A 12500-nucleotide genomic window follows, 5' to 3' on the forward strand; every position below is an offset into this window, starting at 1 on the left:
TAAATGCCTTCTAGTACAACAACAAAGCAATCTGAAAGCAATCTGAAAGCAATCCATTTCCTCATTGCTTCAGCTCTCGTTTTCAGATTGTTTGGTGAGGGCTGACAATGTTTTTAGTGTGAAAAACAAAAGTGAGTGAAGCAGGTGCCGTCCACGCTTCATGAATGATTGATACAAGAAAATCAAAAGAAAAGACACAACCTTTGCATCATGATGAAATTCAATATGAACTGTAGTGTTTAAGAATGAATGAACCCCTTCTCCCCCCCCTTCTCTAACACGCCCTCCATTATGTCCTCGTCCCGTGTCTTACTGTGGGTGCAGCTTGTAGAGCGTGCCGTCCACGCCCACGGTGATGTCCAGGTGGTCCAGTCCCCTGTTCTCACGGATCTTGTCCACCACAGCAGCCATCCCGGCTCCACAGATCTGAGCGGCGCGGCGGGACACCGTGCCGCACACCTCCTTGACGATGATACTGTCGTCACAGGTGCTGTCGAGCCCCAGCTGCTGCAGGATCGCCCTGACCTGCAGCAGCGCCAGACGATCGCTGTGGGGGGGGGAGAAGGTGTCAGAGGTCAGCCAACAGCAGGAGAGTCACCGGATACCTCACAGCTGTTCCCAGAGGCTAAGGTAGGCTTAAACACTGTGTAAACTCAAGTGGTCACATTGCACCCCCCCTCCTACTCTCGTACCTGGGTGTTTTATTTTCCACAAATGCTACTTTTCTGCTGCTTTTATGTGCTTATTCTCTCAATGTAATTGTAGATTTTTGCCATAGACTTTATATAAACGAGTACATATCAGATGTTTTACAGTACTAATTCTGGAGTTTCATGTTTTTTTATTGTTTTTTTCAACCAGTTTCCATTCATTTTACTACAGTGTGAAGATCAACACACACCTGTTTGATAAATGTAAATCCATCATCGTGAACTCCATGTCTCAGTATTTAAGTTGTGGGGTTATACAGTTGTTAGTGCAGATTGTTATAAAAAAAAAACACCTCAATGACAGAAATGAAAGCAGTAGTGCTATTCTCTGTAAAGTATCACATACTTTATCCTGTCTCTCTGCAAACCTGATTTTAATATTGAATGGGAATTCATGCAAATGGCTTGTAGGGAAAACCCTCAGTTTTAGTGCCTGTCTCTTTAAGAGCCCCTGTTTTCTGATCTAGACAGCCCACAAAAAAATTATCTTATCTTATTTCACAGTTTGTGAGGTAGTAGGAACTCCAGAGACCATAATGTATGTACACAAACATACATGATATGTCCCCTTTAATGCAAACAGGAGACCACAGCATACTGTTTTCTGACATGAAACTTCATTCTGTTGCATTAAAATCTGATAAAAAGTAGTTTGTAACAAAAATAAGTTGTTTATCTGCTGAAATAAGAAAAAAATACCACCAAATGTCCCCCAAATGATATTTTTAAGGGTTGATTTTACCTTAAAATTTGACAATAGTTTGTAATAGACACAATAGGCCTAATACCACTGTCCCCCCCTAAAGCGTTAAACCCTGAACCCTCAGACTCGATAGACGTCACCTGCTAAATGGTTGAGTGTGAGAGGCTGTGAGGGCTTAAAAATAGTGTAAATAGGAATGGGACAGCACTTTGATGCGACGTATCACGTTACCATGGTAACATCATAACATTTTATGTTCATTTGTGGGTAAATCTAATATGTTTTACTCCCTGATTTCAAAGTCTTCCAGGCTCTTGCCTTTATGAGATGAGATGTAATTGTCAAATAATCTATTTACTTGTTTTTGTTAAAACAGCTTCAATAACAAAAAAACTGTTATAGTCTACGTTTGCATTCCTCTGAATTAATATTTGCCCTCTTTATCCTTCATGTTTCTGTGTAAGTTTGTTTTGTTTGCCTTTTTTTCCCCAGACTGGTTACCCCGTGTTTAACGTTGCAACGCTATGAATTGTGGGTAATTCCCTCAGACAATGTCTGCAGAAATGAGCACTTACAGAAAGTGTTTACAAAGGGCTAAAAATGTCTGCGAGAGAGACTCAAACACTTGACGATTTGCCCAAGGGGCAGCCCTCAAACTCTCACGGAAGTCAGAAAGCCACTGCAGCAGCACTGATGCACCACCTGCAGTGATTCACTCACCTCTCTATCTGTGACAGGAACTTCGTCTCGAAGATGCCCCTGGTCTTCAACGTCTCGGAGATTTGTCCCCGGAAGAGGAAGCCGCGCCTGGTCATATCAATCAAGATCTGCCTGACGATCTCTCCGAGGTACATACCGCTGCACATCTTCTCATATCTGACACGCATAGAAAAGAGAAAAATCTTAGTCAGCAGGAAGTTTCAAGAAACACAATCTTCTGTTTTTTTGTTTTTTTATATTTTCAACAAAGCTATAGTTTGATACTGGAGGTGTCTTCACCTTTGTTTGCCTTCGTTGAGCGAGTTCTCGTCCACGGCCTGGTCGTACTTCGTCCTGATGTCGTCCAGGCAGCCGTTGTCTCCGAACGCTCCCCACTCCATGTTGACACACATGCGTCCCTCGCTTCCCTCCACTATCTCGATGTTCTTCGCCTCCTCCATGTAGCAGGCGTTGCTGCCGGTCCCTGAAGAGGACACACAGCCCGTCAACCTCAAAAAACCCTGAACGCTGCCTCAGACTTTGTTTTTAAATGCACAAATCTAAGACGTTTCTAGCTGTAATTTGGTGTTGCAGATCAATATGAAAACAGTTTGATACATATGACAAACATCTACCAGCACGAGAATAAAGTAATGTACGGCTGTGGACGTATTTTAGACATCTAAAATAATCAATATAATTTTAATTGAAAGCTATATTTAGAATATTTTCACCTCTTTAACTTGCTGTCAGACAGCCCGTTCTGACGGGGAACCGAAGCCATTTTTACCTTGCAGAACACAGGAGTTGCAGGTCTACCGTTGCCTCCATCAAAATATTGTTTTTATTAAGAGATTCAGAGCATATATAACGGCTCCAATTCTCCGTCAGAAAGGGCTGATTGACAGCAAGGTAAAGGGGTGGAAATATTCTACATATAGCGTTCTCTTAAACTGTTTTGGATTATTTTAGGTGTCATAAATACGTCCACAGCAGGACATTGCTTTACTCCTGTTCTGGTTCTCCTGTCTTTTTCTCCAAACTCCATCTACTGTAGTAATACACTGACTAGGACTCCTGCAAATTTCCCCGCTGCGGGACTAATAAAGGATTATCTTATCTTATGAATAAGTACCTCATATAACCACACTTTTAAAAATACAACTATATAGACATTTTTGTATTAAAATGTTCCTTTTCTTTCTGGTTCTGTTTTTAACTCACCTGCGATCAGCCCGACCTCACAGTTGGGTTCCTCATATGCACAGGTCATCATCGTCCCCACTGTGTCGTTCACTATGGCAACCACATCCAGCTCAAACTCCTGTGAGAAAAAAACACAGAGAAAATTAAATCACAGGTAGACGTAAGAGGAAAATACTTATCTTATGCTGTCAATTCATTACACAAATCTCACAGTTCAAGATGTATGCTTTGTGTTATAATCCTGGCAAGTTTCCAGACACCACACTGATCACAATGCAGTTCACTCACATTCCTAAACAAGCTGCACAGTTAAAAAAAAATACAACAAGCTGTTTCAGAAAGCTGCAAAACATCAGCAGCTTTGCCGAACACACAGAATCTAAAGGATCATTTTTGTCATAAATAAAGACCCCCACACTGCACAATTCCTCCCCAGTATCTGAAAGTTGGTTTTTCCAGGTGTTATGACATGCTTATTACAACAATAACCACACACTGCTCCAGTCCCGCTCTGATTTACCTCTCAGTTAATGATTAACTGTCACTTAATACTTACTGGATTCTCCATCTAAAAGGGGTGAAATCGATATAAAAAAACTCAAAAGATATGATGAAAAAGCCAAACTTTTTTTTTAGTACAAAACTGATGTAATAATCAGAACTTAATCATGTTTATTTATAATGAATGACTAGCCCGCTGTAGTGTGTATGCTTGACCATAATAGGTGCTTTTAATCTGTAGGTTCACACGGTAGTAGGTGGGGTTAAGTGTCTTTATGCTGAACCTTATTAAATTCAGTCCAAAGGTGTCGGTATGCCAGGATAAGCATCTATCCAGGTGATCTACTAGAACAATGTAGGTAGTATTTCCGACTTTACCCATTCAATTTCAAGTGGTCCTTTAGAGGTTTCCTTTTTGTCCTGCAGTGTTCCAACACAGGAAACCATTTTCATTTAGCAAAACAACAAAAGAGTTGTTCTGTCCCGTAGGAACATACAGTGTGCAGATAAACCAAACACGTCATGCCAAAGGACTTTATATCTGAGATCACTTAATCCCATTTAAAATCATTGCTACAGGGGTTCGTTAAAAGCCAGACAGACCCTTTTTTTATGTGTAGGCTTTTAAAGCAGCATGAGACAACAGTGAGCTACAAAGAGAACAAAGTATTCAAGGTGCACTGGTCCCAAAGAATTTGTATTTGAAGTCATAAAGTTCTCGACAACACATTAAAACGAAAACTGCATCGGTGCGTCAGCAAAGCAGCAGTCAGGAGTTAATTTAAGCTGGCAGGTATTGATACTAAAGGGTGTACATGGTGATAAATGTGGAATTTGAATACAAGTAAGTATTACCCAAACTTGTAATATTTTTTGCAATGCTCAATTACTGTAAAGCTAAAGTTTTTACCTTACTTTTTTACTTTACTCCTATTTCCTAATTTTCTCTCTCAAAAGTAAGATTTTTTTACATTAAAATACGTTAAAAGCAATAGAAAAACTGTGGCGTTGGATGTCTATGTTGCATGCTGATGGGCTGTACTTCCTGTTTGCCATTACCTCTTTCCTCTTGATCGCTTCCCGAAGAAGCTCCACCACGTTTTCGCCCTCACAGTCTGTGGCCTTGAATCCTTTGGTCCAGGTTACGAGGATACCCTGCAGAGCACGTACAACACTTACTGGGAAATATCTAACAAATACTGTTTGGATAGTACAGCAATCTAAGAAAAATACAAAAGGTAAGAGGTTGGAGAAGCCTTCTGACTAAAAGGTCAACTCTTGAAAACCATGAACAGATTCCTGTTTCGAACCAAAATTCAGGGGTCATCCCTAATTGTACCAGTGAATGAAGACGAACAGTGTTGTTCCTTAATTTCATTGTCTTCTGTCTCGATCTCGAGCTGATGTGTTGTTTCACTTTTACACTTTAGCTTCTATCTTCATCTTTTTAACCCGTTTTCACTGCTGAATCGGTTTGACATCGTGGATATATATCCTTAAAAACTCATATTGTAGACCCTTCTGTCTGCTTCTCTCTTCTTTTCCAAACATTAGATAATATTTATGCAGGGAGTGTAGTTTGTGACAGTGTGGGCTCCATGGTAACGACGGCTCTGACGGCTTGACAGAGTAGCAGCAGGGGGCGGGGCTAAGCAAAGGGTCAATTCCTTCAACTTCTTGCCACCCTTTGCATTGATATTTCTACATAGCTCCACCTCTATTACATGAAAGAGACCCAAGTCTGGTTCTTTCTCCTTCCTATTCTACAAATAATGGGTGCTATTTCTGAGATAACTGTTGGAGAACATACTGCGTCCAGGCTGGTCTGATGGCAGGGGAAGGAGAAGGTGAAACCCAGCGGCAGGCGAGCGCTTTTCATGCCCATGTAGTCCAGGAAGTCGGAGATGCAGTGCACAATGTGGTCAAAGAGCTGGAGAGAGAGACGTGCTGTTAGTGGTTTGTACACTGGGAGATGTATGAATGAAGGGTAATATATCTAGAGTAAGTACAGGAGCATCTATGTCTATGCAGAAAAAGACTTTTGCAGGAAAGAAATGACAAATATTAGAATGAAATCGTCACGGGCAACAAAGAAGCCATTACCTCTTCTCCTGTGCCCTGCATGACTTCTATGGGAATGGCGTAGATTTTGTTGTGCATCTCCACTGATCGCTTCTTGCCGCCTCGGATCTTTACCAGAAGCACGCGGAAGTTTGTCCCTCCGAGGTCCAGAGCGAGGAAATCTCCGTTCTCTGTTTCATAAGAAATACGTTTTTTTTTAGGGTTGGAACCAAAGGAACATAACCTGTCGACACTGAATACGTTTTCTTAATTGTATTGATTTTAATTATATAAAACTATGAATCAGAGTAGACTACTTTGACTTGAAGATTGGAAGATATAAGTTGAATAAACTCTACTACACGGTCCTTCCCTCCCACCTCTCTGCTCATCATTATATTTTTGGTCACCTGTTCCATCCGGTGTTGTTCTGACAAAAGTAGGCAGCATTTTGACCGTGGCTTCCTGGTGGGTGTTCTTCTTGAGGCCTCTTTCGATCTCCACCCTCATGCGCTTCTTCACTTCCAACAGCTGCGCTTTGCTCAGCCGGAACTCCGCCATAGTCTGCTGAATCTGGCGAGCCTGCTCCGTCAAACGGTAGGCCACGGCCGTCACCATGGCGGCGCCTTTCGCACTCCCACTCTCGGACAGCAGGAAGCGGACGTCTGAGTCCGGGACCAGGCGGCGCACCGTCTTGTGCAGACGGCGGGCGTATCTGTTCAGAGAGGAGAAGATATATCCCAGTCACATAGAGATCGATCGGTTTACAGCAGAATACAAAATGTTATTCCTTTGCTCATCATGTAGACGGAGGGGAAGGCCCAGTATTTGAGATGGTCTAAGGTGGTTCACACATACATAACGTCACTGTGAACTTAAAGCTATTTCATATTATTGCACAGTACAGCTTATTTACTTAAAAGTCATAAGTATTATTGTTATTATGGTTATAACCATTATAATATTATTATTGTTGTTTTTATCCTTATTATTGTTATTGCCATCATCAGTATTATAATTATAATAACTTGTATCATTATTATTATTGTTGTTGTTATTATTATTAATAATATAATAACAATACAATCATTTATTATATTATTAATAATAATATAATAACACAATCATTATAATAATTGTTATTGTAATTTCCATTATTATTATTATTTTAATTAATATAATAACTATTATTACCATTATTATTATTTTATTATCCTTATAACAAATTTTACTACTTTTATCATAATTATCATCATAACTATATTGTGTAATGACACATGAATAAATAGGGCAGGGTAAAATTGTCAATTATCACAACATTACTCTAGATATCTTTTTAATCAAGATATTTATTATAACATGGGAATGCTGAAATAATCAGACTGATCCAAAAGCTATTAACTGTATTTCAATGTTTCTTCTATACTTTTGTATATTTAACTTAAACAAAAATATCACAATTATAGCTGAAACACACAATAATGTTGAATTATCATCCTACCCTACGACCAAAAAAACAGAAGTGATTTGGATATGTGTGGGAGTTTTTCTTTGTGTTTGTTTATTTTACAAGACTGATTTATGGGAAATCTTCCCACCAGTGAAATGATGCCTGGTGTGCATCCTCTTTATTCCTCAGAGGATCTTCACCGCCTCGTCTTCACCCCTAACCCTTGTCTCATTTTTTTTTGTGAGGTGGAATATTTAGGGCAAACATGTCGGCTAATGTAGATGAATGAAAGATCACAGTTCCACGTTACTCGCTCCTCTCTTATACTCACTGAGGGTGCATCTTGTAGAGGGACCCGTCGATGCCCACCGTGGTTCGCAGGCGTCCGACTCCTTTGTTCTCCTTGAGCCGAGCGAGGATTCCTCCCAGGGTCGAAGCAATCAGATTGGCCGAGCGGAAGGATACGATGGTGCACACGTGCTGCACCGCCAGACAGTCTTCATCGGAGGGCTCCACCCCGAGCCTCGTCAGGGTTTCCATACACTTCTTCAGTCCTTCTTTGCTCCTAAGATAACAAGTATTTCATGTTGTTTAAGATCTCATCCAGATCTATGGAAACTTTCTGCAAACACCATTTTTCTTTTTCTTGTGCATTGCTCACTTTTCAATGGCGGAGACGTGTTTAGTCTCGATCTTTCCTTTGGTCAGGAGCTCGGGGGTTATCCGTCCCTCAAATAGCAGCCCCTCTTTGGCCATCTTGACCAGGATGAGTCGAACCAGCTCCCCCATGTACATCCCACTGGCCATCTTTTCAAACCTGGGCGGAGAGGAACACAGAAGTTAGTCATTCCTTCGTGTCTCCAAAGACCCACAGCAGAGTTGACATGCTGCTGTTTCTACGCAGGATACAGTTTTCAGAAGACTTGTAACATCTTTCTCTATTTCAAGAATCTTTTATTTGCACTTTAGGAAACAAAAACAGATCTTTTCTTGAAAAAAGTGCACACAATAACACAGGACAAAGTGGGATCAGAATCCCAGGAAATCAAGCATTCTGCTTCTCTGTAAAAGATTAAGTTTATTAATGCAGCTACATTATTAAGAACATGACCTGCATGTTAACTCTACACATTTAAATGTACATATGAAATGTCTCACAAAAGCATGTGAGCCACATAAAGTTGTTCCACTGCACCATCAGTGCTTTGTTACTCTGCAACAATGGACAACACTTTTTGTTGCATGCTAAAATTACATAATTTCAGGTGTCTTTTCATCCTTATTTTGCAAAGCATGTACTATATATTTTATAGTTTGAGGAATATTCTATGTTGGGCTGGATTCCTGACACAACTTGGAAAAATATGGGTTTTTAAATGTCTGAAGGTGCCATTTCGCACAGGTTTTTTCAAGCAAGGCATTTTTCATAAAGACTTATCCTTGTCTTATTTGGTGAATAAATAAAGCTTTTGAAGGAAAACAGTCTTACAGCTGCTTTCCTGGGTTGATGGAACCCCTGTCGATCTCGCGGTCAAACTCTGTGCGGATGTCCTCCAGGGACCCGTCATCCCCGAAGGCCCCCCACTCCGTGTTGATGCACATCCGGCCTTCGTCTCCTTCCACCTGGTCGATGTGACGCAATTCTTCCATGTAGCAGGCGTTCGTTCCCGTTCCTGAAAGGATGCAGAGCTGCATGACATACTTGTTGTGTTTGTTGAGCTCGGTAGTGCCTTGTCCTAATGATGGCAGGGTTCTGGTTATGATACCTTTGGCGCCCCCACATGTAGAACAGTGCTTATGGTACCGAAAGGTGCTTTTTCAGCTTTTTAAAAACAGATAAAAACAGACTGCCCTCGGCATCGGTCCTTTTATTATTTGCTCTCTCAGGATCCCATTAAAGTAACTCTGTGTCTTTACCTATGATGATGCCCACTTCACAGCGCTGATCGTCAAATCCACAGGTCATCATGGTGCCGACTGTGTCATTCACCACCGCCATGATGTCCGCCTCGTAGTCCTGAAAAATAAATTATGTTTAACTCAAGACAAAGTAAAAAATGAGTCATCATTAAGTTTGGACTGACCAGCCATTTTAAAAGGTACACCATCAATTCTGGGACATCATTTTCTCTTTAAAGACGTATTGCATTTTGACTTGTAAAATAGTCCCTATGGTTGGGGATCAAACATTTAAAACCGAAGTAATAAAACCATATATGAATACCACAACTATGACGGTGTCTTAGGGTCATTGTAGCTTAAAATAAGATTATATAGTGAAAAAACTTAGATATTCTCTGATATTAAAGTATTAAATTTACGAGGAAATAACATCTATTCTTAGATATTCTATGAGATTAAAGTGGTAAATGTGCAAGAAAACTGAAAAATTTAGAAATAAAGAAATCCTCGAGATTTTAGCCCAGGAACAGCATATTATCATAGACATCCAGATTTTGAAGAGATTGCTGTGAATTGGGCCTATTGAGAAGAAACTAAAAAATATTTATCTTAAATTTACCACTTTATTCTCTTCCTCAGAATATGACAACCCTCCCCTGTCTCTCTTTTTTTTAAACCTTAATGGCCCTTATACACCATGGCATATATGCAAATTGTTTAATTAAAAGAAGAAAAAAGAACTCACCCCTCGTTTCTTGATGGCCTTGTTCAGAAGACTCACAACGTCCATGCCTTCAACACCACTGGCCTTAAACTTCTTTGTCCATGTCACCAAGACCGCCTATAAAAAAACAAGAACAAGGACAAACTTTATGTTACAGTCAGACGGGCTTGGCAAGTCCAGAATGTCTCGTCCATTACTATTCAAATCACGGATTCCCTCTCCAACAACACATCTCTTAAGACTTCTTCCTAAACATTTTAGAGCACAATTACAATAAAATTCAGTTTTCCTGGGGAAAAGCTAAAATATCCCAAAATGCGCTCCTTTTTTTTCCTCTTCCTCTCGAAAAGATCATAGAAAATGCATCTTGGAACTCATCAAAATATTGAAAATAATCCCTTTAACGTGTTTAACTATACAACGTGTTTGTTCACCTCATCCAGTTTGGTTTGGTTGCAGGGGAAGGAGAACGTAAATCCCACTGGAAGCTTTTTGTCCTTGATTTTTTGCCTCTCCATGAAGTCGCCCAGGCAATCTGCTACATGGGCAAAGAGCTGCAGACAGAAAACAAACTTTTTAAAACCACAGAAGATAACAAACCACAACCTTTGACTAACATATTTAATTGACATTTTACACTTATAATCAAAAGTTAATGAACTATTTTCTCATAACGGTCTGAGCTGTTAGCAGTTTAACAAGAGTGATTTTCTCTCCTCAGATTGCTTCGAGTTTCAAATTAAGAGTATCGACAAGGGAAACAAATCTAGTATTTCAATAAAAAGTGCAAATATAAGTAAATATAAATCACTTAAAAAATATTTATGTCACATAGGTATGTTTATGTACTTATTTCTTATATTGTTATTCATCTCAGTCCCATCACAGTTTTTCATTTAAACTGTTTAAAGAGGTGTGGGTTTGACTTTAAGATAATTTGGAGACTTTTGAATGCTGTTGAATTATATCAAATTACAGCGAGAGATGTTTTTAATATTCTGTGTATCCCATTTATATGAACCAGGGTAAACAAAATATTGGAATAACCTCTCCAATATAGAAAAACGCAGTAATATAAAAAAAACTATGAATGGCGGTAACCAAAATCTCTCTGAAATAGTTTAAACAAAAAGTTAACATTACAAACTTTGTAAAAGTAGGATTTATTTGCAGGACTGGTGTATGAAATTATATAATTATTTTTAGCTATATGCAACGAATAAACTGACAACTGAATATATATGGTGTCACATTTTAGGAGGCCAGAAAGACCTCACAGCACTATATTCATCACTTATATTTACACTATAATTAGGAGTGTGAATCTTTTGGTATCTCCCAAGTGTTTAAGATTATGGAGTTTTTATATTTGAAAAAGATATATCAACTGATTGCAATAATGTTAACGAATAAAGGCTAACCTAAGACGAAGGGTAACATTTATTAATGGTAAACTTGAACAAAGAAACACAAAAAGTTTCAGTACTTCTGAATTCTCAGTGTCTTCAAGAACAACAAGTTCAAGTTACACAAAAAAAATAGAAATGCTGCCTGTTACACAAATAAAATCGGTAGCCTAGTTGCCTTTTTCATTTCACAGAAACTTGCCAATTTCACAAAAACATTGCACACTGTGAACCTAGTAATTTGTCAGATTTTTCAACAAAATACACAATAATGTTTGACACAACTTTGACTTTGAGACAAGAAGTCAATTTTTATGTTTTTGTCACGTAACATATACGTACTTCAGTAACGGTTTTTTTTCCTAAACATAACTCAGTAGTTTTGTTGCCTAAACTTAACTGAGTTGTTTCCTGTGAAGACGGAAGTTTATATTGAAAAGACAAGCGGAAATTGACAGGTGTTGCTGGCGTTTGTAGGAAAATGCTTGAAAAATGAGGCATAACGTTTTGTATGAGGATAGTTGGATTACTGTCCTTTAGCAGCAATATCAAAGTTATTTTGTAGAAAAGATCACTCTCCATGAAACAGGGTTAAGGTTAGGGCTCATTGTTAACAAACCTGTTCATACAGAACGTTACATTTTTGGGCAGCTGTCTCCTGGACGTTTCATTAAACAGCATCTGTCTGTGTGAGTCACGGTCTGGACCAATCACACGGCCTCAGACGGTCTCTCATGTTTTGATTATCATGTTACAACACGAGCGCCAGCTGTTCCCCTCGAGTTAACTGAAGGTCAGCGTCGGTCCTGGCGGCTCTGTGGTGACTCTGGGCGTTACTGAGGGGGTCATTTTACACTTATTGATCCTCGACCTGACCTCTGGTTCCACTGAGGACAGACACAAACACTGAGTGTTTTCACTGGAAACAGTTGAGCTGGTGTCTGCTTAGTTTTTGTTGATGATGAGGATTACTGCATGTGGACTGTTTAGATAAATAGATTAGATATTTTTTATCCTGTTTTTGTTAAATGTGAAATATGTTTAAGAAATAACCAAGTGTCAATCACCTGATGTGTGAAATCTAAATCATCGAAGTATAAGTCAATTTAAAAAATACAATCAAACTAAGTTAGCTTTT

General features: G+C 39.3%; 1 protein-coding gene across 1 annotated transcript in view; it reads right to left on the bottom strand.

Moving 5' to 3' along the window:
* The window catches only part of LOC129096426 (hexokinase-1-like), a 24640-nt gene that overhangs the window by 1275 nt on the left and 10865 nt on the right, over positions 1 to 12500 (bottom strand). Inside the window, exons 4-17 of the mRNA XM_054605202.1 lie at positions 10391 to 10510; positions 9978 to 10073; positions 9248 to 9347; positions 8820 to 9003; positions 7992 to 8147; positions 7662 to 7895; positions 6291 to 6595; positions 5923 to 6071; positions 5630 to 5749; positions 4879 to 4974; positions 3337 to 3436; positions 2413 to 2596; positions 2134 to 2289; positions 314 to 547 (exon numbers count right to left, since the gene is read on the bottom strand). Coding sequence (XP_054461177.1) covers positions 314 to 547; positions 2134 to 2289; positions 2413 to 2596; positions 3337 to 3436; positions 4879 to 4974; positions 5630 to 5749; positions 5923 to 6071; positions 6291 to 6595; positions 7662 to 7895; positions 7992 to 8147; positions 8820 to 9003; positions 9248 to 9347; positions 9978 to 10073; positions 10391 to 10510 — 2234 coding nt within the window. The remainder of the gene's footprint in view (positions 1 to 313; positions 548 to 2133; positions 2290 to 2412; positions 2597 to 3336; positions 3437 to 4878; positions 4975 to 5629; positions 5750 to 5922; positions 6072 to 6290; positions 6596 to 7661; positions 7896 to 7991; positions 8148 to 8819; positions 9004 to 9247; positions 9348 to 9977; positions 10074 to 10390; positions 10511 to 12500) is intronic.

This window comes from Anoplopoma fimbria, chromosome 9 (genome assembly GCF_027596085.1).
Source record: "Anoplopoma fimbria isolate UVic2021 breed Golden Eagle Sablefish chromosome 9, Afim_UVic_2022, whole genome shotgun sequence".
In the NCBI taxonomy this organism is placed as follows: domain Eukaryota; kingdom Metazoa; phylum Chordata; class Actinopteri; order Perciformes; family Anoplopomatidae; genus Anoplopoma; species Anoplopoma fimbria.